The following is a 27,593-nucleotide window of genomic DNA, read 5'->3' on the forward strand; positions in this document are numbered from 1 at the left end:
CGCATGCTCTTAGGCTTATTCCCCACACCTCACTAACAGCTGGGCCGTGGGCAGGAGACCCCGGCTCCTCTCAGCTCAGGTGATGCTACCAGCTCCCTTATGTCGGCTGGACACACAGAGCTGCTCCTGAGGTGGAGGCTGTCATCCACCACTACTGGGGTGACTGCTGCTCACTGCCAAAGGAATACTACACACACAGAAAGAAGAAAAGAAGGCTCTCAGGAGCATGTGATGCACGTTCGTGTTTGGGGGAAAGAGTTCCTGGTATGCTGGGATGCCTGTGGATACAGAGTTCCAGGAAACATCTGCAATGACATTACGCTATACATCCACTCAGCGTAATCAGTTTTAAGACCTGGAAGACCCAGTGTGGTGAGATGTGGAGCCACTGCGCCCCTCATAGACGGCTGGTGGCGCAGGACGGCATAGGCATTTTGGAAGACTCTTTGGCAATTTCCTTAAAAGCTCTCCATTTGGCCCAGGCAATTCCACCATCAGCCATTCATAGGAGAGAAATGAAAACATATTTCCACACAAATTCATTTCTAAAAATGTCTAAAGAGTTTTATTAAAAATAGCTATAAAAATAAATAAGTAAAAATAGCCATAAAATGGAAGTCACGCAGATATGCACCAACTAGTGAATACATAAGGTGTCATGTATCCACACGTGGAATGCCGTTCCCAGCAGTAGGAAAGGACTACTACTGAATCGGAAGACTGTCGGGTGAAGTGGCAGAGACCACACCAGATCTCATTCACATCCTGTCCAGCACAAGGCAGCCTGTAGAAGAGAAGGCGGTTTCCAGGAGCAGAGGCCAGGGCAGCGGAGGGCGAAGGGGTGGGAGGGAAGACTTGGAGTGAGAGAAACATTCCCATCTTGATGTCACAGTAGCTGTGGGTCTCACACGCTCCCTCAGTTATTAAGCTGTAAACCTAAAAGAGATTAATTTATCTGCATGTGAACGATTCCACACTGGATGGGGATGCAGCTCAGTGGTACTTGCCTAGCATGCATGAGGCCCCAGGTTTCAGTCCTCTGCAGGGGCGCGCATGCGCACACACACACACACACACACACACACACACACACTCACACACTCACACACAAACACACACAGTAAAGCTGTTAAAATCAATGTAACTAAACGCTTTTTGGAGCCCACTTAAGGAAAAATAAGTGAGCATCCTCAGAACTGGAAAACAGAGGCATGCTTGCAGCAGGAACTCAGTGAATGCTTTGAAGATACAGGGAAGCTGGGCATGGCGGTGCAAGCCTGTAAGCCCAGTCCTTGGGAGGCTGAGACAGGAGGAGCACAGGTTTGAAGCCAGCCTCAGCAATTTAGTGGGGCTCTGAGTGACTTAGTGAGGCCCTATGTCCAACTTAAAAATAAAATGGGGTTGGTGGTGTAGCTCAGAGATACAATGCCCCTGAGTTCAATCCCTAGCACCACAAAACAAAAGATAATAAGATTCGGGGGGATATGTACCAGAAAGGGTTCCCTGAAAGGAAAGTCTTCCTGTGCCCAAGTCAGGCCAGGCTCGTGCACCAGCCAGTGAGCACTGGAAGAGTATCTCTTTCTTTCTGGAATCCTGTCACCAGGCAGAGCCTTATCCTTGTCTGCTCATTGCTGTCCAGAGTGGGCAAGGCGAGAATCTTCATCTTTCCCCCAAGGTCATCATTTCCTGTGGTTGACTTACATTCACTGGATGAAGAAACAGAGACTTCCCCCTGGGGCAATGGAGGCCCCAGGGTGGCAAGTTGGTCCAAGGTGATGGTGTAGGGGAGACCCAGAGTTTATGGAATGAGAGACACAGCCACTTAGTCACAGAGAGAAAATGCTTCAAGGGGACAGAGAGGCAGATGGAACACTTTCAAACCTTTGCGAGGTAGGACACCCAGTCAGGGCCTTAGAAATATTGGCAGGAGTTTAAACCCAAGATAGGAAAGAGTAAGAGTTCCCCAACACCTCCCCCTAGTGGCCCATGAGCAAGTGAACAGACACTTCCAAAAGATAAGGGTTCTTTAGGGAACCCAGGGTCAAGATCCGGGAGCTTTTCCTAATGTAAACGAGAGCGAGCCAGTTAAAAGACTGGAGAGGGCTGCCATGGTATGTAACTTAACCATCTTGCTAAGTATAATAAATTTCAAACTTACTCCTCCCCTCTCCAAAGTGAGAGAACAGGGTATACAAATCATGTGATTCCTTTGTTCAAGGCTCAGTGGAGTGAGTTTGTCCATTGAGCCATTTACCAGTAAATAAATAAAGAAACCTATCTCTGATTTCAGCCTCTGGAAATTCTGTCTCGGAAATTAGGGGGAAGCTGAAGAAGGGGAGATGGAGTCTCCTGCAACATTTATACAATGAGGAAAGATACATTTATTTATTTATTTATTTATTTATTTATTTATTTATTTATTTTAAGGCCATGAAATAAAAGTTTAAATAAAATGAGTTGAGAAGGAAATCTAATTATGTAAACACTCGTAGTGAGTCGGGCATGGTCAAAGGGTTTCAAGGAATTCTGAAAAGCCAGAGGAGCTGGGTGTGGTGGCACACGCTTATAAACTCAGCATTCGGGAGGCTGAGACAGGAGGATTGCTATTGGCGGTCAGCTTCGCTACTTAGTGAGGCCCTTAGCAACTCAGTGAGACCCGGTTTCAAAATAAAGAATAAAAAATAGGACTGTGGGTATAGCTCAGAGGTAGAATGCTTCTGGGTTCCATCCCCAGTGCCACAAAAAACAAGAACAAAAACCAAACCAAACCAAACCAAAAAATCCCAAGAGAACAAATCCCTGCCTAGAAAAGCCCTCAGGGAGCCAGGGGACAGGAAAAATACCTTTTTTTTTTTTTTTTTTGGTGGTACTGGAGACTGAACCCAGGGGCACTCCACCTTTGAGCTATACCCTTAGACATTTAATTTTTATTTTAAAACAGGGTCTTGCTGAGACTATCCTGGAACCTGCAATCCTCCTGTTTCATCCTCCCAAGTACTGGGATTACCAGTGTGCACCACCACCCCTGGCAACAGGAATCTCCTCTGCTACATAAGCCTGGACCTCCCCAGTCCCACTTCTAGGACACACTCCATAGATGTGGCATGATCAGGTGTGTGAGGAGAGCTCACACTGTCTGCAGAGGCACAGAGTTACTAAGAGAAAGCTCCAGGAGACAGGACCAAGGAAACTGCCTGGCTCCCCAGCTGGCCCAGGCTCCAGGACCAATGGACATGCCCGGTCCTACTTCTTCAAAAAATGGTACCAGTTAGTTCTTTGGGATAGAAATAGATACATGGTGAGCCAGGGGGTGAGGGAGTAGCCCATGGCTGTAGTGCCAGGCATGGAAGTCTGAGACAGGAGGATCACAGTTTTATGGATAACCTCAGCAACATAGCCAGATTCTCAGAAGCATAGCAAGACTCAGTTTCAAAACAAAAAGGAAAAAGGGCTGGGTGTAGCTCAGAATGCCCAAGGTTCAATCTCTAGTACCACAAAAAAACAAACACACTTAAAAAGTTGCTGTATGGCTTTGTGAATGAAGGTCAGCCCTGTTCCTGGGTGGGCGTGTGGGGCCCTGGTCTACCCCACCTGCTCTCATCCCACCCTCCCTTCCCCGACACAGGGGCTACAGCTCCGTGTGATTCTCCTTGGTCCCACGTAGCTCCTGGATCTTCTGGGGCAGGGTCTTGGTCCAGAACTGCAGCCTGTGGGCCTTCAGGGCCCGGCCCATGGCAGGATGGATGTCCAGCTGCAGGTACTGCTCGTCCTGGTCGAACACGGGCCAGTGGGGCAGGCCCTCACTGTTGGGGTTCCTGTGCACATGCCCCCAGCGGGGCAGGGCAGGGTCACTTTGAGCCCTGCTGAGCACAGACCTGAGTCCCCTGCCCTCCAAATTTGGGTCATGCCAGGGGGCTGGGGTTGTGGGGATAAAGGGTGGTTTGCTGGTGTATGAAAACAATGGTCTCCCCTCATGATCCATGGGGTCAGGGCAACCTGGCCTGTTCTGTTCTCCCTCTCTGGCTCTGAGGGCGGCACAGCACTGTGGCCCACCCTCCAGGGCACTGGAGAAGGAAGCCGTGACCAGCACCCAAGAGGGGCACTGTGTCTGAGAGGTCCTGGTGGGGACACTGCCATCGTATGACGAGGCCCACAGGAAGCCAAGAGGCCACCGGAGACAAGGAGCATGGCGGGGACCGTGGCTGGGGAGGCTGAGCGGGGCGTCCTCTCACCCAGCTCTGGCAAAGTTGGCCCAGTACTTCATCATCCTCCTGCTCAGCAGCTGCTCCTCCTCAGTGAGTTCAACTGCAGGGAGGAGGGGAGCAAGGTCCAGGCCTGGCCAGCCACCAGCTGCCCAGTCACGCCCACACTCTCCACCTGTGCAGGCTGACCCTAGAGCCCAGACCTGGTTCCCTTCCCTCCTTACAGCACGGAGTGCCAGGCCCTCCCCTGCCCAAGCTGCCTTCCTCATCCCAGCCTCTAGCTGAATGGACCTGGGCTCATCCCTGGGTTTTAGACACACACACATACACACTCAGGATTGAACCCAGAGGGCTTCTACATCCATGACATACTCCTGATTCCCCTTTTTGGTGGTGCTGGGATTTTAATTCAGGGACATTCTGCCTCTGAGCTATACTCCCAGCCCTATTTTACTTTTTATTTGGAAACAGAGTCTCACTAAGTGACTAAGAGTCTCACTAAGTTGTAGAGGCTGATATTAAACCTACAATCCTAACCCAGTGTCCAAAAATGTGATACAAGTGTGTGCCACCATGAATTCCCAACTTTTTAATATTTTTTGTGGTATTGAGAATTGAGCCCAGGGGCATTCTATTTCCCCTCCTCTTCCTCCTCTTCTTCTTCCTCCTTTTCCTTCTCTTCCTCCTCCTTCTTTTTGTACTTGGGATTGAACCCAGAGGCATTTTCCCTTCAAGCTACACCCCAGCCCCATTTTTATTTATTATTTTGGAAACAGGGTCTCACTAAATTGCTGAGAACTTCGCTATGTTACCAAGGCTGGCTTTGAACCTGTGATCCTCCTGTCTCAGTCTCCTAAGTACTGGGATTACAAGCAGGTGCCACCACGCCCAGCTCCAGGGGCATTGTGCTTCTGATCTACATCCCCAGCCCTATTTTAATTTTTGAAACAGAGTCTCAAAGTTTTAGAGGGCCTCACTGATCTGGTGAGGCTGTCCTCAAACCTTCACTCCTCATGTCTCGACCTGGCAAGTACTGGGATTACAACCATGTACCAACAGGTCCGGCTGGCCCAGCCCTTAAAATTATTTATGTATTTATTTATGTGTGTATTTATATATTTATGTATTTATTTATTTCTGTGGTACTGGTGATTGAACCCAAGAGCATTATACCTCTGAAGTACACACAAGCCCTATGTATAGACATAGTTTTTAGTTTTATTTATTTACTTACTTAATTAATTTATTTTTGGTGGTACTGAGGTTCCTGGAAGCCCTTCTACCTCTGGGCTACACTCCCAGACCTATTTTTACATTTTTATTTGGAAACAGGGTCTCCTAAGCCAGCGTACACGGCTGGTTTCGAACCTGCGTGATCCTCCTGTCTCTGCCTCCTGAGCGCGGGGATTACAAGTGTGCGCCACCACGCCCGGCTTTTAGTTTTATTTTGAAACAGGGTCTCAAGGTGGATGGGAAGCTTACTATGTGAATAGATTGTACTTGAACCTGGGATCCTTCTGTCTCAGATTCCCAAGTACAGGAATTACAAACATGTGCTAACACGCTATGGAACTCTTTTTAAGATTTTGATACAGGGTCACACTAAGTTCATGAGGGTGGCTTCAAGCCTTCAGGCCTCTTGCCTCAGTTTCCCAGAAATTGAAGTTACAGGCATGCACCATCACATTCAGAACAATTGTGCTTTTAGTACATCCTCCAAAGGCTGGTTGGTGGCCCATGCCTGTGATCCCAGTACTCGGGAGGCTGAGATAGGACGAACAAAGGTTCAAGATCAGGCTCAGCAACCTTGTAAGACTCTCAGTAGCCTAGTAAGACCCTGTCTGGAAACAGTAAACAAAAACAAGGGAGGCCAGGGATGTAGTTCAGGTTGAGCTCCCTGCATGACTCCCCAGCCAAACAAAAACGAACACACCAATGAAATAAAAAAGAAAATTCAAAAGGGACTTTGTGTGGAGGTAGAATACCCCTGGATACAATCCCTAGTACAAAAAAGAATATAAATGAATAAAATAGAATATAAATTAAAAAAAAACCACTTTACTCCGCACCCATGGTGGACGCCATGACTGAGCTGTGAACAGATGGAAGCAGCTCAGACTCACTGGGAAGGGACTCGGTCTCTAACTCTATCAGAGCGTTTTATTTTATTTTTATTATTTTGGCACTGGGGATTGAACATACAGGCACTCCATCTCTGAGCTATACTTCAAGCCCTATTTTATTTTTATTTTAACACAATGTCTCAGTTTTATTTTTAAACTAGTAGATGAAAGTCTCACTACTTGGTGAGGCTGTCCTAAAACCTGTGATCCTCTTGTCTCAGCCTCCCAAGTCCTGGGATTATAGGTGTGCACCACCACACCTGGCTGGCTAGTCTTTTGAACTTAAGCTGTAGACCACATGATCATGCCTGTCTCCTGGCCTGTCTCCTCATTTGGCCTGTAAGGGCAATGTCCCCTCCTGTGCCACTATAAACCTCCTGGGCAAAAAGGGAGACTCACCTTTTTTGCCCCAAAAAAAGGATCCAAAGACAAAGAGAACCTCATCGCCATGGTCGGCCTTCACGTTGGGCGGCCTGATGTTCTTGAAGATTCTGGGCCCGTGCTGGAACTCGTAGAAGTAGACGGGGCCACGGGATCCTGGGGGTGGACAGGCAGGGACGTGGTGGCCCCTCCACTGCAGCTCTACTGTACCTCCCTTGTGCTAAGACACTAAGGACACAGGCTGGCTGGAATCTAGACAGGGGTGGAAGCCCAGGCTGGAGCAGGGTCCGGGAGGCTTTGGCAAAACCATGACCTTGAACTTCCTTGCTGTGAGGTCAGATGCAAGTCACTAAGTGTCACTAACTCAGTTTCCCCATCTGCCAAATAGGAATGATGTCTGTCTCTTACACTGTCCATGAGGATTTACTGGGATCTTCAAAGGCCAAGTGTCTGCACCTGAGGCCTGATAAAGACATAGGTCAGGACCTGAATACCACAGACCTGGCCTGGGACCGCAGCCCTGAGCTGCCCCTAGACAGCCAGGACACAGGGACAGATGTACTCACGCTGCAAATGTGCTACACGGAGAGCAGGCATCACGAACAGAAAGTCCCCCATCAGCTCCCGGTACCCAGCTTGGAGGGTGTGGGGGTCCTCACTGTCCCCCATGTACTCCTCCATCAACAGGTCGCCCACCTCAGCAGGCAGCATCTAGCCCAGGGGACCAAGGAGAATAGGTGAGGCAGCTCCAGGGCAGGAGCCAGTGGCCTCAGGGTGGGACAGGGTTCTGGGATGGGACAGGGATGGGGGAAGCTCTCAGTTGTGGGGTGACCCCTCCCACAAACACACATAGAGCAGCTCTTTGCCCTGGGGCTGGTGCAGGGCAGGGTAGCTGGCTGGGCTCTCTCTGCTGCAGGACCCCAGGAGCCTCACCATCTGTGCTGCCATGCTCTGCAGAACAGCCTGTGTGGTCTTTCTGTCCATTTCTTTTATGGTTTCAACAGAGTCAGTAACCTGGGTAGTAAAGAGATCTTGAGTGAGAGATGGGGTGGACCAGGGGCTATGAAGGGTTGAGGGTCCAGGCCCCCAGGACCCACTCCCCAAGTTGCTGGGAGATGGAATTAGGCCTCACCATGGGGATGATCCAGCTATACTCATCATTGTTGACACCAATGATGCTGGGCACAGGCTTAAAATCAGACGAGGCCAGCAGCTCCTGGGGGTGCTTGGGCAGGAAGACTCTGTCCACCATAGCAGGAATGACCTTGAAGGGCTGAGGGGCATCAGGGCAGTGGTCAACATAAGGTCCAGGCTTCTTCTCATGTTCCTGCGTCACTTCCTAACACATCCACAGCCCTTGATGCTCAGAGCAACCTCAAGAGACCCTCTACCTGGTTTAGCATAACACTCTTCCCATTTGACATGGAGGGCTATGCAGATATGTTGACCCCAAGTCTTAGTTTGAGGAAACTGATTTGGATTAGTGAGGAGTGAGGATCTGCTGCTCAACCAGACAACCTGCTTCCCTTCCTCCACACCTGGGACCACTAGGCCTGACCTTGGTGATAGCCAGCATTTCCTCTTCACTCTTGCCCCGCAGGCAGCCCACGAAGGCCTCGGAGTCCACCTGCTCACAGCCAGACAGGTTGGCCACCATCTGAAAAGGACCAGGCAGGAGCTGTCTCACCTACAGCCAGGAAGAGGGGTTTGTCCAGCACCCAGCTGGGTGCAGATGCCCTAAATCTCACAGGGTACTGTTTGTAGATGGTTCCAGGTATAAATTGTCCCACCTTTTACGATGCTATGAGGTTTCAGCCACAGGGTCTTCTCACTGACTTACATGATTTTATCCCAGTAGGGCCTCTAGGGTGCAGCTGTGCAGGCTCCAGAACAAACTCCACCACCAGGATCCAGAGGTGTGTGGATTCTGACCTGGAGCTTCTCATCAATTTCTCTACAGGGAGTATTTCCCAAATCAAATGAACTGTCCTTGTCCCCATCACAGACTAGCAGAGGCTCTAGGCTGAGGGGACAGGCAGTGGGCTGGGCTCGGCTGGTTAAGGACACTCACTGTAGAGACCGCCTCAGATGAGCTCGTGATGAGGTCGGGCAGCAGGGCCACCCCACTCTCCATGATGGCAGCCTGGAAGAGTCCTCGGGCCATGGGGGACACCACAAGTGAGGACACGCTAACGCCACCTGCAGACTCCCCAAAAATGGTGACGCGGTTGGGGTTGCCTCCAAAGTGGGCGATGTTCTGCTGGACCCAGCGCAGGGCGGCCACTTGGTCCAGGTAGCCCCAGTTGCCGGTGGCGTGCTGGTCCCCAGTGCTGAGAAGTGGCAGGGACAGGGTCACTGGGTGCTCTGGCTCTACTCAGCACCCAGTGACCAGAGCAGCTATGGGCTCACCTGAAGAAGCCCGGGACACCCAGGCGGTACTGGATGGTGACCACCACTACGTCCTGGGTGGCTGCCAGAATGGAGCCATCGTACATGGAAGCCATGCCCATGACCAAAGCACCACCATGGATCCACACCATCACCTGGGGAAACCAAGACAGTGCCACAATTATCCTGCCATTCAAACCCTCCTAACTGAGCCAGGCGTGGTGGCGCATGCTTGTAATCCCAGCTTTTGGGAGACAGAAGGATCACGGTTCGATGACAGCCTCAGCTAATACTTAGTGAGGCCCTTTGCAACTCAGTGAGACGCTGTTTCAAAATAAAGAATAAAAAATAGGGCTCGGGTGTACCTTGGAGGTAGAAAGTCACCTGGGTTTCATCCTCACTACAGCAAAACCCCAAACCAAACCCCTCCTAACTGTGATTCTCCTAAACAGTTCTTTGACTTTGCAACTTGCCACATATACTTAGCTCCAGAGCGCCTCATGAAATGGGATATGGGTCAGGGGCTAAGTTCAATCTGAAATAACAGGCCTCCCCAACTGGGGTCAAACAAATGGCCTAAGAAGTATTATCAGGAGTCCTGTACAGTGAACAGAAAGGGTGTATTCCCCTCATTTTTCCAGCAGAGGAGTAATAACGCATGCCATCTGACTTCTATATCTAAATAATTCATTTCCAAGTACGAGAGTGACCTCATTTGCCCCCTTGGGCACCTGAGTGGGTCTCTTGGGCTCATGGAGGTAGAGTGAGATCTGGGTTAGCATTGGCCCATGATCTATCATCTCTGTGAGCAGCCAGGGCTCTGTGACCCCTTGCCCATGGGTCAGCTGCTTGTCTGGATAGGAGGCCTCTTAGATGGGTAATAGAGGCCTCTCTAGAGTCCTCACTGTGGTGGGGCCTGGCTGGACTGTCCCTGTCAGGCTTGCTGTGTCATTATTCTAGTGATCAAAGCTCACACATGCTAGGCAAGCCCTCTATCACTGAGCTATATCCCCAGACTCTCTGAGATCTTCTTCTAAAAGAAATGACCTCCTACCTCCAGCTGACCACAGATTGACACTCACGGGAAGATTGGAGCCCTCCTGGGCATGGGCTGGTGTGTAGATGTTGAGGTACAGACAGTCCTCGGACATAGGGAGAGGAAGCATTTCGATATTCATTTGCTTGATAGCCTCTACATTCATTGCATCTGTGTTTTGCAGACACCTGGTCACAGTGGAAGACAGTTATTGTAGGCCTGTGCAGCTGTCAGAGGCAGAGCCTGGGGCCAGGTGTGCTCCCAGCCCCTCCCCCAGCCCCATGATGCTCTGCTCTAGGATCCTTCTCTCCAGCCCTCCATCAAGTTCCAGGACACAGGCTCTGGGAGGCTGGGAAGGAGCATAGACCACCAGGGAGGCCACAAGGTCGGTGAGGCCTGGATCCCCCTCCTCCTGAGGCTGGGGTTGGTTCAGTGAGTCTATGGGGACCATTGTCTGCATGTGTTGACACACACCATTTACCCCTCACCAATCAGGCCTGGAGCAGGGTATGTGCCCCACAGGAATGAACAGAGCTTCGTTCCCCATAGAAGGGCAGTGAGACCCCACATCCCAAATCTGGACTCTCAGGAACCTCATCCCTCCCAGAGTCTCCAGCTGTAAGCATGCACACATGTTCCTTGAAGACGGGCACCTGGCCCTGTGGGTTGGCTTATTGACTAGGGATTGTGGGGATCTCCAAGGAGCCATCTCTGCTGCCCTCCTCAGGGATCTGTTGCTGGAGTCAAGGTCTAAGGGTTCAGAGCCAAGGTGATCCTCTCCAGAGACAATTAATTGTCCTGGTGGCAGAGAACACTTGGCGTACCTTGAATCTGTGAACATATGTGTCTCTGCTCCCCTATTCTGAACCCAGAGCCAACTTTTCTGGACACCAGGCCCTGAGCTAGAAGCCTGGCAAGATAGTGTACCCTCCTGCCTCAGGATGCTCAGGGATGTGGGAAAACTGTGTGTAGCAATTCTCTCTATTTGTTTGTTTATTTAGGTGCTGGGAATCAAGCTTTAAGGTTGCTAACCACGCTCAACCTCTGACCTACACCCCCAGCCCTTGCAGAGGGGTTTTGGTAAAAGAACCACTGAACCTGGCCCCAATCTCAGAGCACCCCCAACCTCAGCCCAGGAGATTTGCGGGCACCCATGAGATCTTACATGGCTGGGTAGGAGGTCCCATCCCTCACTCCACTCCAAGGCTGAGGGTGCTCAGGGGGTGCAAACCGCAGCGGTCCTAGAGGTGGCTTGGCAAAGGGAATTCCCAGGAAGGTGTGCACCCCCACACCGGTGCCCTCCACGTGGACGAGGCTGCCCCGCACCTGCCCAGTGTACGTGTTCCGGATGGGGCTGGCCGAGTCCTGGCCTGCGGGAGAGAGATGCAGTTGGGGCTGGGGACTGCCCAGTGGCCGTCCTCCACACTGTGGGAGCTGCTGCCTCCTTAGGCTCCTCAGCTGGGCCTTGTGGGGGACCCTGGCCTGCAACGATGGCCTCTCACTTTCCCTGCTGTCACCCTCTCCCTCCTCCACCACTGCCTTCAGTGCCCTGCTGTCCTGGCCACTGCCTGGAGGGTCTTGGGTCCTCAAGAGCCTGGGTAATGTAGGCCAGGGAGGAGCCTGGCAGGGTGGGCTCTGGAGGAGGGGAGTGTGGGGTCCTGCTGGGAGATGAGGTTGGGGCAGGGTGGCTGGTGGTCAGGTTCCTCCCTAGGATCCTGTGGGCTGAGAGGAGTCAAGGGCTGCAGACACAGCCCAGCCTGGTGCTCCCTGGGAATGTTCCTCAGCCTCCTGGCAGCACAGAGCATCATCACCTTTGCCCTAATGCCAAGTCATGCCTGTGCCCCAGCTGGGGTGTGGGTGAGGAGCCCAGCGGGCTTTGAGCTCAGCTTTGGGAAGTGGTGCTGGTGACTCTGTATCCTAGGGCTGGTACCTTCTCTGGGGCTTGTCAGTGGCTGCTCTGGACACAGCGATTACACTCAGAAACAAATGGCAGTGGGATGGTCTTATTATTGCTGGTTTTATTACCAGAGGCTCCGTGGCCATTATAGTTTTAGCCCCAGTCTCACACACTGAAGGGAAATGCCCCCAGCTCCTGCCCCTCTGCCAGGAGGGTGCTGACCTGCCCGCCCACGCTCCTCAGAGCCCCTCTCATGCAGCTCACCCCTTGGTGTTGTATGTCTCCTGGGAGCCGGACTCTTCCTGGAGTCTGGGGTTGGGCTCTCTCTAGGTTTTGGGGGTATGTGGGGTAGGCACACGTTTTCTCTGACATCTCTACTATTTTCTTTCCAGTACCTTCTCTCTCCCACAAGCTGGCAGATCCCACCCTGGTCCCTGCCTCTCAAACCCCACGGGAGCCTCACCCTGGGCCTGGACGAGAAGCAGGAGCCCCCAAGCTGCTGCACAGAGCATCTCACGTCGTAGGTCCAGCCGCACGGTTGCCTCCCAGGTTTGTTTCTGCAGCAAAGTGCTGAGCTTCACCAAGAGGTAGCTTGCAGCAGAGTCTGTCCCAGGCTGGAGTTTGGACCTGGCAGGGAGTAGAGGAGCCGAGGGTGGAGCCTGGCCAGGTATGTGCTGCTGGAGAGCAGCCCAGATCTGGGCAGGCAGAGGGCAGAGCAGTGTGCAGCAGGAAGGGCAGGGTGACTTCCCCTGTGCCCGCCCTCAGCCTCCTCCCAAGGGCCACCAGGCCTCGGCAGCTGCTCCAAGAATCTCAGGAACTGCTCCTCAGTCCTGGAGTCACTAAGTCAGTGACCTGCAGCCAGGCAGCCCAGGAGGGCTCGGGTCCAGAGGAGGCAGCAGAGGCTGCAGCTGGAGAAAGGGGGAGGGCGGCTCAGAGGAGATCCAGGGATGGAGAAATGGAAAGCCCTCTGATGGGTGAAGGCTACTGCTTGAGCATTGGCAGGGAGGTCTCTGTGCCCTTCATCCCCAATTCTGTCTCTCTTTTTTAATATAGAAGGATATTCATTATAGAATCGTTTATAATTTCCAAAAATTTTTTAAATGAGGCAATAGCTGCTCTTCCTCTTCTTGAGAGAGCTGCATCTCTCTCTGCAGTTTCTGGCAAAGGGGATTTGTAATAACTGTAGAAAGGGTGGGTGAGTGTGTGCATGCTTGCAAGCCCCAGGTGTATTTACAGGTAAAAAAAAGATCACTATTTCAGTACTTATTATTATTATTTTTTAAGCTGGGAGTGAACCCAGAGGCATTCTATCTCTGAGCACACCCTCAACCCTGTTTTCTTTATTATAAAACAGGTTCTGACTAAGTTTCACAGAGCCTCACTAAGTTGCTGAGGCTGGCCAGGAAACTGTGATCCTCCTGTCTCTCAGCTTCTAAGAACTCAGAATACAGGTGTGTTCCACCACACCCAGCTTTGTACACCTATTCTCACACCATCTCCTTAAATAATTCTGGTGAAGCAAGAGCCCCACCCCACCCCACCTCCTGTATTATTCTGAGAACTGCTCTAGTAAAACAATAGAAATGTGGATAAGCTCTCCTGGGAATGTGTGGGTGCACAAGCACTCTGTCAGAAGAAGTCCTGACCAAGCCAGGACACAAACACATGGACTTTTCTTGCTACTTTTTCATGTTTTTGAGAAGCTGAATTAATGTTTGCAGGTCTCCTTGAAGTAAACTCAATCAAGATACCTTTTATGATGCCTCTTAATAAGATGAATTAATGTGTAGCATTGAGAAAGTAGAGGGATTGGAGAGACAACAGAAGTCAGAGAAGCCAGTTCTCCAGCCATGCCATTTGGTATTGGATATGGCACACATCTTTCAACTTACAAAGAAGTTATGATTAGTCTAGAGAGAAACTATTGGAATTTCACATGTAAGATAAAGAGAGGACAGACTCTTACCAGTGAAGGAATTCTTTGAGATTCTGAATCCTTGAGGTACTTGGAATGTATAGTAGAATTCCACTACAAAGTAGTAGAAGCCTCCATAGCTGTCCATTTGCTCACACAGCTGTGCAGACTCACAATAAACTGAGTGCCCTTCAACAGCCCCTCACCTCTGACAGACCCAAGGGCTTTCCCTACTTGGTCTGACACGCACTCTGGCACACACACACGTGTTGGTGCAGTGCTGCAGGACCCCGTGCCCCACGACCAGGATGGAGTTCACAGTCACTTACCCACTGGAGAAGCAGGAGCCAGTGGCTGCAGGTCCAGCACCAGAAACTTGTCAGGGAAGTCCCAGCCTTCTGTGCCTCGGGGCAGCCAGGAGCTTGTCTGGGAGGTTCTGAAACACCCAGAGCCCTGTGTGATGGAGGAGAGCCCGCCTGGGTGTGGGAATACCCGGCCAGCCTGACGTCCTGCAGGAAGGGGTGCAGAGCTCAGCTGAGACAGCCTAAGGTGCCTAGAAACCGGCCTTGCTCTCTGCGCTCCAGCCCCACAGGCTCTCAGCCCAGTGCTGTCTGGCTGGCTTCCCCAGGGCTTCAGAGAGCAGTCAGTGTTTACCTGGGTCTGAGGAGCCGCCATGTCAAGTGAGAGCCTCCTCTCCTTGGTCTCCTTCTGGTCGGCAAGGCCAGTGTCAAGTCGCATCTCTCTTCCTAGGATGTGTTCCCAGCTGTTGCCCAGTCCTGTTTGCACACATGCTCTTAGGCTTATTCCCCACACCTCACTAACAGCTGGGCCATGGGCAGGAGACCCCGGCTCCTCTCAGCTCAGGTGATGCTACCAGCTCCCTTATGTCGGCTGGACACACAGCGCTGCTCCTGAGGTGGAGGCTGTCACCACCACTGCTGGGGTGACTGCCGCTCACTGCCAAAGGAATACTACACACACAGAAAGAAGAAAAGAAGGCTCTCAGGAGCATGTGTCTGTGTGTGTTGCACGTTTGTTTATTTGTTTGTAGTGGGGTGCTGGGATGCCTGTGGAAACAGAGTTCCAGGAAACATCTGCAATGACATTCCGCTATACATCCACTCAGCGTAATCAGTTTTAAGACCTGGAAGACCCAGTGTGGTGAGGTTGTGGAGCCAATGCGCCCCTCATAGACGGCTGGTGGCGCAGGACGGCATAGGCGTTTTGGAAGACTCTTTGGCAATTTCCTTAAAAGCTCTCCATCTGGGCACAGAGTCCCTCTGATGGCCATTTGTGTTGGGAGTTGCTAATGCAGAGGAAGTTCTGTCTTGGGCTTAGATTGACTAAAGACGTTTTGGGGAAAAACAACAAATGCATGTCATCAAAAAGGGGCACTCTGCTCGGGAGAATATTCTGACCGGCATTTGTGGCAGTTTTGAAAAGTAAATGTGTTCATGTGTGTTTTTGTAAACATGTCCTTTGAAGTGGGTGGAATCGATCTAGGGAAAATTTGTAATGGAATAGAGTATTTCGATATTGTTCATTCGGAGGGTGATTTGTACATATCTATATTGTGTCTATGTAATGAAAATGCATTGGCTTTTGTGCAAACACAACCTCTTCTTTGTACTGTTGGACAGTCAGCGTTTTAATGTTCCTACACTTTTGCTATTACACGATTTCATATGCTGCTTCTATGAGGAAAGGCACCCATTCTTTGTATGTGTTTAGTGGTGCAGAGAAATATTCCAAGTGTCATTAGGATTGTTTTTACTAGAACTAATATGCATGAATGGGACTTAAAATAAATATGTTAACTCTATTTACCAAAAAATTAAATTAAAAACTGGCATGGTGGCGCATGCTTGTAATCCCAGCATTTGGGAGGCTGAGACAGGAGGATCATGGTTCGTGGACAGCCTCAGCTACTATTTAACTCAGGCCCTTTGTAACTCATGAGACCCTGTTTCAAAATAAAGAATAAAAAATAGGGCTGGGGGTGTGGCTCAAAGGTAGCATGCCCCTGGGTTCCATGCCCAGTACCGCAAAAAACAAAAACAAAACCAAGAAACTCCATTTGGCTCTGGCAATTCCACCTTTAGCATTCAGAGGAGAGAAATGAAAATATATTTCCACACAAACTCATATCTGAAAATGTCTAAAATGCTTTATTTAAAATCACCATAAAGCCCGGTGTGGTGGCCCACTCACTCTTGTAATCCCAGCATTTGGGAGGCGGAGACCAGAGGATAGCGGTTCTCAGAAAGCCTCAGCTACTTAGCAAGGCCCTTCACGACTCAGTAAGATCCTGTTTCAAAAAAATAAAAAGACTAAAAATAGGACTGGGAGTGTAGCTCGGAGGTACAATGCCTCTGGGTTTCATCCCCAGTACTGCAAAATAAATAAATAAATAAAATAAAAATAGCCATAAAATGGAAGTCACGCAGATATGCACCAACTAGTGAATACATAAGGTGTCGTGTATCCACACGTGGAATGCCGTTCCCAGCAGTAGGAAAGGACTACTGTCTGAATCGGAAGACTGTCAGGCGAAGTGGCAGAGACCACACCAGATCTCATTCACAGCCTGTCCAGCACAAGGCAGCCTGTAGAAGAGAAGGCGGTTTCCAGGAGCAGAGGCCAGGGCAGCGGAGGGCGAAGGGGTGGGAGGGAAGACTTGGAGTGAGAGAAACATTCCCATCTTGATGTCACAGTAGCTGTGGGTCTCACACGCTCCCTCAGTTATTAAGCTGTAAACCTAAAAGAGATTAATTTATCTGCATGTGAACGATTCCACACTGGAAGGGGATGCAGCTCAGTGGTACTTGCCGAGCATGCACGAGGCCCCAGGTTTTAGTCCTCTGCAGGGGCACGCGCACACACACACACACACACACACACACACACACACACACTCACACACACACACACAGTAAAGCTGTTAAAATCAATGTAACTAAACACTTTTTGGAGCCCACTTAAGGAAAAATAAGTGAGCATCCTCAGAACTGGAAAACAGAGGCATGCTTGCAGCAGGAACTCAGTGAATGCTTTGAAGATACAGGGAAGCTGGGCATGGCGGTGCAAGCCTGTAAGCCCAGTCCTTGGGAGGCTGAGACAGCAGGAGCACAGGTTTGAAGCCAGCCTCAGCAATTTAGTGGGGCTCTGAGTGACTTAGTGAGGCCCTATGTCCAACTTAAAAATAAAATGGGGTTGGTGGTGTAGCTCAGAGATACAATGCCCCTGAGTTCAATCCCTAGCACCACAAAACACAAAACAAAAGATAATAAGACTCAGGGAAATATGCACCAGACAGTGTTCCCTGAAAGTCTTCCTGTGCCCAAGTCAGGCCAGGCTCATGCACCAGCCAGTGAGCACTGGAAGCGCATCCCTTTCTTTCTGGGATCCCATCAGCCAGGAGGAACCTTATCCTTGTCTGCGCTTTGCTATCCGGAGGGGGCGAGGCGGGGATCTTCATCTTGTCCCCAGAGGTCATTATGTCCTTACATCCACTTGATGGAGGAACAGAGACTTCCTCCTGGGGAAATGGGGGAAGGGCACCAGCTGGTCAGAGGTGGGGGCACAGAGGGGACCCAGAGTCTATGGAATGAGCAATACAGCAACAGAGTCACAGAGCAAACACTTCCAGGGAACAGGGAGGCAGATTGAACACACTTTCAAACCTTTATACAATGAGGGAAAAATAAAAGCGAGGGCATTTATTTATTTACTTATTTATTTTGAGGATGAGGAAGAAAAGTTTAGGAACAAAATGACTTGAGGAGGAAATCTAATCATGTGAACAATCGTAGTGAATGTGGCATGGGTCAAGGGGTTTCTAGGAATTCTGAAAAGCAGGAGAACAGATCATTGGCTGGAGGGGTGCTCAGGGAGACAGGGAAATGGAATACCTATTTTTTTGTGTGGTACTAGTGTGGACCTCCTCAGTCTCACTTCTAGGACACAACCCACAGATGTTCATCTTTACAGATGTGACATGATCGGGTGTGTGGGGCTCACACTGTCTGTAGAGGCCCAGAGAGTAAGAGCAAGCTCCAGGAGACAGGAATTGAGGAACCTACCTGGCTCCCCTGTACCCCCACTAGCCCAGGCTCCAGGGCCAGTGGACATGGCCAGTCCTGCTTCTCCAAATAATGCGGCCAGTTACCTCTTGGGATAGAAATCGATACGTGGTGAGCCAGGAGTGAGCGAGTGGTCCATGGCTGTAGACCCAGGCTTGGAAGTTAGAGACAAGGATCGCAGTTTTGTGTATAGCTTCAGCAACACAGAGAGTCTCAGCAACATAGTGAGACCCAGTTTCAAAAGAAAAAAGAAAAAGGGCTGAGTGTAGCTCAGAGATAGAATGCCCGAGGTTCAATCTCTAGTACCACATGCAAACAAACACACCTAAAAAGTTGCTGTATGGCTTTATGAATGAAGGTCAGCCCTGCTCCTGGGTGGGCGTGTGTGGGGCCCTGGTCTACCCCACCTGCTCTCAGCCCACCCTCCCTCCCCAGCACAGGGGCTACAGCTCTGCGTGATTCTCCTTGGTCCCCCGTAGCTCCCGGATCTTCTGGGGCAGGGTCTTGGTCCAGAACTGCAGCCTGTGGGCCTTCAGGGCCCGGCCCACGGCAGGATGGATGTCCAGCTGCAGGTACTGCTCGTCCTGGTCGAACACGGGCCAGTGGGGCAGGCCCTCGCTGTTGGGGTTCCTGTGCACATGCCCCCAGCGGGGCAGGGCAGGGTCACTCTGAGCCCTGATGAGCCCAGACCTGAGTCCCCTGCCCTCCAAATGTGGGTCATGCCAGGGGGCTGGGGTTGTGGGATAAAGGGTGGTTTGCTGGTGTAGGAAAACAATGGTCTCCCCTCATGATCCATGGGGTCAGGGCAACCTGGCCTGTTCTGTCCTCCCTCCCTGGCTCTGAGGACGGCACAGCACTGTGGTCCACCCTCCACGTCACTGTGGAAGGAAGCTGTGACCAGCACCCAAATGGGGCACTGTGTCTGAGAGGTCCTGGTGGGGACACTGCCATCATGTGACAAGGCCCACAGGAAGCCAAGAGGCCACTGGAGACAAGGAGCATGGCGGGGACCGCGGCTGGGGAGGCTGAGCGGGGCGTCCTCTCACCCAGCTCTGGCAAAGTTGGCCCAGTACTTCATCATCCTCCTGCTCAGCAGCTGCTCCTCCTCAGTGAGCTCAACTGCAGGGAGGAGGGGAGCAAGGTCCAGGCCTGGCCAGCCACCAGCTGCCCAGTCACGCCCACACTCGCCACCTGTGCAGGCTGACCCTAGAGCCCAGACCTGGTTCCCTTCCCTCCTTACAGCACGGAGTGCCAGGCCCTCCCCTGCCCAAGCTGCCTTCCTCATCCCAGCCTCTAGCTGAATGGACCTGGGCTCATCCCTGGGTTTTAGACACACACACATATACACTCAGGATTGAACCCAGAGGGATTCTACATCCATGACATACTCCTGAGTCCCCTTTTTGGTGGTGCTGGGATCTTAATTCAGGGACATTCTGCCTCTGAGCTATACTCTCAGCCCTATTTTACTTTTTATTCGGAAACAGAGTCTCACTAAGTGACTAAGAGTCTCACTAAGTTGCAGAGGCTGACATTAATCCTCCTGATCCAGCTTCCCAAACTGGGATACAAGCGTTGCCACCATAAACCCTATTTTATTTATTTATTGTTGTTCTTGTATGGGAATGCAGCCCAGGGACACTCAGCTCTTTCTTATTTATTTATTTATTTATTTATTTGGTACTTGGGATTGAACTCAGAGGCATTCTCCCTCCAAGCTCCACTCCAGCCTCATTTTTATTTATTATTTTAGAAATAGGGTCTGACTAGGTTGCTGAGAGCCTCACCAAGTTGCCAAGGCTGGCTTTGAACCTGTGATCCTCCTATCTCCAGCTGCCAAGTACTGAGATTACAAGCGTGTGCCACCACGCCTGGCAACATGGGCATTCTGCTTCTGATCTACATCCCCAGCTCTTTTTTAATTTTTGAAACAGAGTCTCATACATTTTCAGAGGGCCTCACTGAGATGGTAAGGCCTCCATCAGCTCAATCCTTCACTCCTCCTGTCTCAGCCTCCCAAGGACTGGGATTACAACTGTGGGCCACTATGCCCGGCTTTAGGTATATTTTGAAACAGGGTATCTTTAGCTAGGTGATAGTCTCACTACATGATAAGTTTGTCCTTGAACCTTCAATCCTTCTGTCTCAGCTTCCCAAGTGTAGGCATTACAAGTGTGTGCCAACATACTAGGAAAGTTTTTTTTTTAAAATTATGATATAAAAGTTTACTCTAAGTTCCTGAGGCTGTTTTCAAACCTGCAGCCACCCAGTTTTCCAAATATTGAAGTTATTGGCATGTACCATCACATGCAGAACAATTATGCTTTCAATACATTCCTAAGGCTGATTGGTGGCCAATGCCTGTAATCTCAGTTCTTGGGAGGCTGAGATAGGAAGATCACAGCTTCAATACCAGGCTCAGCAACCTAGCAAGAATCTAAGTCACCTAGTGAGACCGTGTTTGGAAACAGTAAATAAAAACAGGGGAGACTGTAGGTGTAGTTCAGGTTGGGCTTCCCTGAATTAACTCCCAACCCCCAAACAAACAAACAAATAAAATTAAAAAATTCAAAACAGGCTTGGCATGTATTTTGGAGGTAGACTGTCCCTAGACTCAATCCCTAGTACAAAAAGGAATTTGAATAAATGAATAAAAACCACCCTCATCTGTACCCATGCTGGTCGCCAAGACTGAGCTGTGAACAGAGGGAGGGAGGTCAGACTCGTTGTGAAGGGGCTGGGTCTCTAACTCTATCATAGCATTTTATTATTTTTTGGAACTGGGGATAGAACACAGAAGCATTCCATCTCTGAGCTATATTTCCAGCCCTACATTTTTTGAAACAATGCCTTGTTTGATTTTGAAAGAGGTAGATGAAAGTCTCACTACTTGTTGAGGCTGTCCTCAAACCTGTGATTTTCTTGTCTCAGGCTCCCAAGCCCTGGGATTATAGGTGTGCACCACCACACCTGGCTGGCTAGTCTTTTGAACTTAAGCTATAGGGTATGTGATCATGCATTCTCTCTGAGCCTGTTTCCTCATCTGGACTGTGAGGGCAACACCCTTCCTGTGCCCATGAGGAAGGTCCTGGAAAAAGGGAGACTCACCTTTTCTGCCCCTCAAAAGGGATCCAAAGACGAAGAGAACCTCATCGCCATGGTCGGCCTTCACGTTGGGCGGCCTGATGTTCCTGAAGATGCTGGGCCCGTGCTGGAACTCGTAGAAGTAGACGGGGCTACGGGATCCTGGGGGTGGACAGGCAGGGACAGGTGGCCCCTCCGCTGCATCTCTACTGTACCTCCCTTGTGCTAAGACACTAAGGACACAGGCTGGCTGGAATCTAGACAGGGGTGGGAATCCCAGGCTGGAGCAGGGTCCGGGAGGCTTTGGCCAAATCATGACCTTGAACTTCCTCGCCCAGCCAGGACGCAGGGACAGATGTACTCACGCTGCAAATGTGCTACACGGAGAGCAGGCATCACGAACAGAAAGTCCCCCATCAGCTCCCGGTACCCAGCTTGCAGGGTGTGGGGGTCCTCACTGTCCCCCATGTACTCCTCCATCAACAGGTCGCCCACCTCAGCAGGCAGCATCTAGCCCAGGGGACCAAGGAGAAGAGGTGAGGCAGCTCCAGGGCAGGAGCCAGTGGCCTCAGGGTGGGACAGGGTTCTGGGATGGGACAGGGATGGGGGACGCTGTCAGCTGTGGGGTGACCCCTCCCACAAACACACATAGAGCAGCTCTTTGCCCTGGGGCTGGTGCAGGGCAGGGTAGCTGGCTGGGCTCTCTCTGTTGCAGGACCCCAGGAGCCTCACCATCTGTGCTGCCATGCTCTGCAGAACAGCCGGCATGGTCATTCTGTCCATTTCTTTTATGGTTTCAGCAGAGCCCATGATCTGATGGTAAAAAGATCATTTTTAATTAGATATTGGTTGGAGCAGGAGCTATGAGCCTTGAGGGTCCAGGCCCCCAGAACCCACTCCCCAACTTGTTAGGGGATGGAATTAGGCCTCACCATGGAGAGGATCCAGCCATACTCATCATTGTTGACACCAATGATGCTGGGCACAGGTTTAAAATCAGACGAGGCCAGCAGCTCCTGGGGGTGCCTGGGCAGGAAGATTCCGTCCACCACAGCAGGAATGACCTTGAAGGGCTGAGGGGCATCAGGGCAGTGGTCAACATAAGGTCCAGGCTTCTTCTCATGCCCCTGCGTCACTTCCTAACACATCCACAGCCCTTGATGCTCACAGCAACATCAAGAGACCCTCTACCTGGTTTAGCACAACACCCTCATTTTGACATGGAGGACTATGCAGATATGTTGACCCCAAGTCTTAGTTTGAGGCAACCGGTCTGGACCAGTAAGTATCTGCTGCTCAGCCAGACAACCCGCTTCCCTTCCTCCACACCCGGGACCACTCGGCCTGACCTTGGTGATAGCCAGCATTTCCTCTTCACTCTTGCCCCGCAGGCAGCCCACGAAGGCCTCGGAGTCCACCTGCTCACAGCCAGACAGCTTGGCCACCATCTGAAAAGGACCAGGTGGGAGAGGAGTTTGTCCAGCAACATAGCTGGGTACAGATGCTATAAAACTCACATAGATGGCTGCAGGTGTGAAAATGTCCCACCTTCTCTGATGCTTTGAAGCCTCAGCCACAGGGTCATCCCACCCACTTACATGGTTCTGTCCTCCATGGGGCCCCCAGGGTGCAGCTGTGCAGGCCCCAGAACAAACTTCATCACTGGGACCCAGAGGTGTGTAGATTTTGACTTGGAGTCCCTCAGCAATTACACTACAGGGAGTAATTCCCAAATCAAATGGACTGTCCTTGTCTCACCACAGACTAGCAGAGGGTCTAGGCTGAGAGGACAGGCAGCAGGCTGGAATCAGGTGGTTAAGGACACTCACTGTGGAGATGGACTCAGATGAGCTGGTGATGAGGTCAGGCAGCAGGGCCACTCCACTCTCCATGATGGCACCCTGGAAGAGTCCTCGGGCCATGGGGGACACCACAAGTGAGGACACGCTAACACCACCTGCAGACTCCCCAAAAACGGTGACGCGGTCGGGGTTGCCTCCAAAGTGGGCGATGTTCTGCTGGACCCAGCGCAGGGCGGCCACTTGGTCCAGGTAGCCCCAGTTGCCGGTGGCGTGCTGGTCCCCAGTGCTGAGAAGTGCAGGACACAGGATCACTGGGGGCTCTGGCTTTGCTCAGCACCCAGAGACCAGAGCAGCTCTAGGCTCACCTGAAGAAGCCCGGGACACCCAGGCGGTACTGGATGGTGACCACCACCACGTCCTCGATGGCTGCCAGAACAGAGCCATTGTAAATGGAAGCCATACCCTTGACCAAAGCACCACCATGGATCCACACCATCACCTGGGGAAACCAAGACAATGCCACAATTATCCTGCCATTCAAACCCTCCTAACTTTGATGCTTTTAGCAGAGACAGATCTTTGGCTATTGCAACTAGCCACATAGACCTAACTCCACACAGAACCTCGTGAATTGGGACATGGGTCAGGCGCCAAGTTCAACCTGCAATAGCAGGCCTCCCCACCTGGAGTCTAAGAAATGGCCTAAGAATATTCTTAGAAGTCCCATGACGTGAACAGAAAAGGGATATTCCCCTCATTTTTCCAGCAGAATAGTAATAACTCATGTCATTTTATTTTTATGTCCATATAATACATCCCAGGTGTGAGAGTACCTCCTTTGCCTGCACCTTAGTGGGTCCTTGGGCTCACAGAAGTAGAGTGAGACCTGGGTTCTCAATGGCCCATGATCTATCATCTCTGGGAGTAGCCAAGGCTCTGTGACCCCTTGCCCAGGGGTCAGCTGCTGCATCTGGATAGGAGGCCTCTTGGATGGGTAATAGAGGCCTCTCTAGAGTTCTCATTGTGGTGGGGCCTGGCTGGCTGTGTCCCGGCCAGGTTTGCTGTTGTCATTCTTGTGACTAAAGTCAAGCTTCACACATGCTAGGCAAGCCCTCTATCACTGTGCTATAGACCCAGATTCTTTCTGATATTCTTCCAAAAGCAATATCCTCCTTCCTCAAGCTGACCATGGTTAGACACTTACAGGAAGACTGGAGCCCTCCTGGGCATGGGCTGGTGTGTAGATGTTGAGGTACAGACAGTCCTCAGACATAGGGAGGGGAGGAAATTGCATATTCATTTTCTTGAGACCTTCTCTATTCATTACCTCAGTGTTTTGCAGACACCTGGTCACAGTGGAAGACAGTTATTGCAGGCCTGTGCAGCTGTCAGAGGCAGAGCCTGGGGCCAGGTGTGCTCCCAGCCCCTCCCCCAGCCACATGATGCTCTGCTCTAGGATCCTTCTCTCCAGCCCTCCATCAAGTTCCAGGACACAGGCTCTGGGAGGCTGGGAAGGAGCGCAGACCACCAGGGAGGCCGCAAGGTCGGTGAGACCTGGATCCCCCTCCTCCTGAGGCTGGGGTTCAGTGACTCTATGGGAACCATATTCTGCACGTGTTGACACGCACCATTTACCCCTCACCAATCAGGCCTGGAGCAGGGTATGTGCCCCACAGGAATGAAAAGAGCTTCGTTCCCCATAAAAGGGTAGTGAGACCCCACATCCCAAATCTGGACTCTCAGGAACCTCATCCCTCCCAGAGTCTCCAGCTGTAAGCATGCACACGTGTTACTGAAGAAGGGCACCTGGCCCTGTGTGTGGACACAGTGACGGGGAGGGTGGGGCCTCAGGAGCCACCTCTGCTGCCCTCTTCAGGGGGTCTCTTGCTGGAGTCAAGGTCTAAGGGTTCAGAGCCAAGGTAATTCTCTCCCAGAGACAATTGTCCTGGTGGTAGAGAACACTTGGCATACCTTGGATCTGTGAACATAGGTGTCTCTGCTCCCCTATTCTGCACCCAGAGCTAATTCTTCTGGACACGTGGCCCTGAGCTAGAAGCCTGGCAAGATAGTGCACCCTCCTGCCTCAGGATGCATAGGGATGTGGGAAACCTGTGTGTGACAATTCTCTCTCTACGTTTGTTTATTTGTTTAGGTTCTAGGAATCAAGTTTCAAGGTTGCTAAGCACACATTCAAACACTGAGCTATACCCCCAGCTCTTGCAGAGAGGTTTTGGTGAAAGAACCACTGAACCTGGCCCCAATCTCAGAGCACCCCCAACCTCAGCCCAGGAGATTTCCGGGCACCCGTGAGATCTTACATGGCCGGGTGGGTGGTCCCATCCCTCACTCCACTCCAAGGCTGAGGGTGCTCAGGGGGTGCAAACCGCAGCGGTCCTAGAGGTGGCTTGGCAAAGGGAATTCCCAGGAAGGTGTGCACCCCCACACCGGTGCCCTTCACGTGGACGAGGCTGCCCCGCACCTGCCCAGTGTATGTGGTCCGGATGGGGCTGGCCGAGTCCTGGCCTGCGGGAGAGAGATGCACTTGGGGCTGGGGTCTGCCCAGTGGCCGTCCTCCACACTGTGGGAGCTGCTGCCTCCTTAGGCTCCTCAGCTGGTCCTTGTGGGGGACCCTGGCCTGCAACGATGGCCTCTCACTCTCCCTGCTGTCACCCTCTCCCTCCTCCACCACCGCCTTCAGTGCCCTGCTGTCCTGGCCACTGCCTGGAGGGTCTGGGGTCCTCAAGAGCCTGGGTAAGGTAGGCCAGGGAGGAGCCTGGCAGGGTGGGCTCTGGAGGAGGGGAGTGTGGAGTCCTGCTGGCAGATGAGGTTGGGGCAGGGTGGCTGGTGGTCAGGTTCCTCCCTAGGATCCTGTGGGCTGAGAGGAACCTTTTCCTTAATGCCAAGTCATGCCTGTGCCCCAGCTGGGGTGTGGGGTGAAGGGCCCAGCCGGCTCTCAGCTCAGCTTCGGGAAGTGGTGCTGGTGGCTCTGTATCCTAGGGCTGGTACCTTCCCTGGGGCTTGTCAGTGGCTGCTCTGGACTAAGCAGTCACATTGAGAGACAAATGGCAGTGGGCTGGTCTTATTATTGCTGAGCTGGTGTAGTTCAGTGGCAGCTACAATTCTATTTACAGCCTCACACACTTGAGGGAAATGCCCCCAGCTCCTGCCCCTCTGCCAGGAGGGTGCTGACCTGCATGTCCACGTTCCTCAGAGCCCCTGCACACAGCTCACCCCTCGGTATTGTATGTGTTGGCCTGACTCTCCCTGGAATCTGGGGTTGGGCTCTCTCCAGGTTTTGTTACCTTCTCTCTCCCAGTCTCACAAGCTGGCAGATCCCACCCTCGTCCATGTCCCCTTGTAGCCCCACAGGAGCCTCACCCTGGGCCTGGACGAGGAGAAGCAGGAGCCCCCAGGCCGCTGCGCACAGCATCTCACGTCGTAGGTCCAGCCACACGGTTGCCTCCCAGGTTTGTTTCTGCAGCAAAGTGCTGAGCTTCACCAAGAGGTAGCTTGCAGCAGAGTCTGTCCCAGGCTGGAGTTTGGACCTGGCAGGGAGTAGAGGAGCAGAGGGTGGAGCCTGGCCAGGTATGTGCTGCTGGAGAGCCGCTCTGATCTGGGCAGGCAGAGGGCAGAGCAGTGTGCAGCAGGAAGGACAGGTGACTTCCCCTGTGCCCGCCCTCAGCCTCCTCCCAAGGGCCACCAGGCCTCAGCAGCTGCTCCAAGAATCTCAGGAACTGCTCCTCAGTCCTGGAGTCACTAAATCAGTGACCTGCAGCCAGGAAGCCCAGGAGGGCTCGGGTCCAGAGGAGACAGCAGAGGCTGCAGCTGGAGAGAGCGGGAGGGCGGCTCAGAGGAGATCCAGGGATGGAGAAATGGGAAGCCCTCTGATGGGTGAAGGCTACTGCTTGAGCATTGGCAGGGAGGTCTCTGTGCCCTTCATCCCGTTTCTCTCTTTCTCTCTCTCTCTCTTTCTCTCTCTCTTAAATTTAGAAAGAAACTTAATGAAGAATAGTTTATAATTACAAAAGTTCTTTAAAATGAGGTAATAGGTTACTTTCCTGAGAGAGTTGCATCTGTCTACAGTTTTGTCATAGGAGAACTATAAAAACTGTAGAAAGGGTGGGTAGGTGCCTGCTTGTAAGCCCTAGCTGTATTTACAGGTAAAAAATAATCACTATTTCAGCACTTCTTCCTTTTGTAAACTGGGAGTGAACCCAGAGGCATTCTGTCTCTAAGAGACACTCTCAGACCTGTTTTGTGTATTTGAAACAGGTTCTCACTAAGTTTCATAGAGCCTCACTAAATTGCTGAGGCTGGTCAGGAACCTGTGATCCTCCTGTCTCTGCTTCCCAAGAACTCAGAATACACGTGTGCTCCACCATGCCCAGCTTTTGTACACCTATTCTGACACAGTCTCCTTAAGTAATCCTGGTGAAACAAGAGCCCCACCCCAACGCCACCTCCTGTATTATTCTGAGAAGTGATGTAGTAAAACAACAGGAGAGGTGGATAAGCTTTCCTGGGCATGTAAGGCTGTACAATCACTTATAGACAGAAGTCCTGACCAAGCCAGGACACAAACACATGAACTTTTCTTGTTACTTTTCCATGGTTTTGAGAAACTAAACCAATGTTTGCAGGTCCTTGTGTTTCGATGTGACCCATGAAGACATGTCAGGTTCC

The 27,593-nt window shown here is 51.6% G+C and overlaps 2 protein-coding genes across 2 annotated transcripts; both read right to left on the reverse strand.

The window, feature by feature from the left end:
- Positions 1-3,628: 3,628 nt before the first annotated feature.
- LOC308268357 (cocaine esterase-like) lies at positions 3,629-18,073 on the reverse strand (the record flags this gene model as incomplete). The annotated part of the gene is made up of 16 exons (XM_080703503.1): positions 3,629-3,815; positions 4,233-4,305; positions 6,725-6,862; positions 7,273-7,417; positions 7,640-7,720; positions 7,839-7,979; positions 8,265-8,363; positions 8,778-9,036; positions 9,116-9,249; positions 10,177-10,318; positions 11,296-11,724; positions 12,609-12,722; positions 12,880-12,935; positions 14,272-14,274; positions 14,597-14,718; positions 18,025-18,073. 16 exons carry the CDS (start codon positions 18,071-18,073, stop codon positions 3,629-3,631), a joined length of 2,172 nt encoding a protein of 723 aa, XP_080559629.1.
- A 394-nt stretch (positions 18,074-18,467) lies between these two features.
- Positions 18,468-26,850, reverse strand: LOC308268358 (cocaine esterase-like; the record flags this gene model as incomplete). Its single annotated transcript, XM_080703504.1, has 12 exons — positions 18,468-18,654; positions 19,071-19,143; positions 21,133-21,270; positions 21,474-21,618; positions 22,041-22,181; positions 22,458-22,556; positions 22,938-23,196; positions 23,276-23,409; positions 24,115-24,256; positions 25,229-25,433; positions 26,289-26,455; positions 26,813-26,850. 12 exons carry the CDS (start codon positions 26,848-26,850, stop codon positions 18,468-18,470), a joined length of 1,728 nt encoding a protein of 575 aa, XP_080559630.1.
- Between the last annotated feature and the right edge of the window lie 743 nt (positions 26,851-27,593).

Source organism: Muscardinus avellanarius (assembly GCF_963383645.1).
Source record: "Muscardinus avellanarius genome assembly, chromosome: 10".
NCBI lineage: Eukaryota > Metazoa > Chordata > Mammalia > Rodentia > Gliridae > Muscardinus > Muscardinus avellanarius.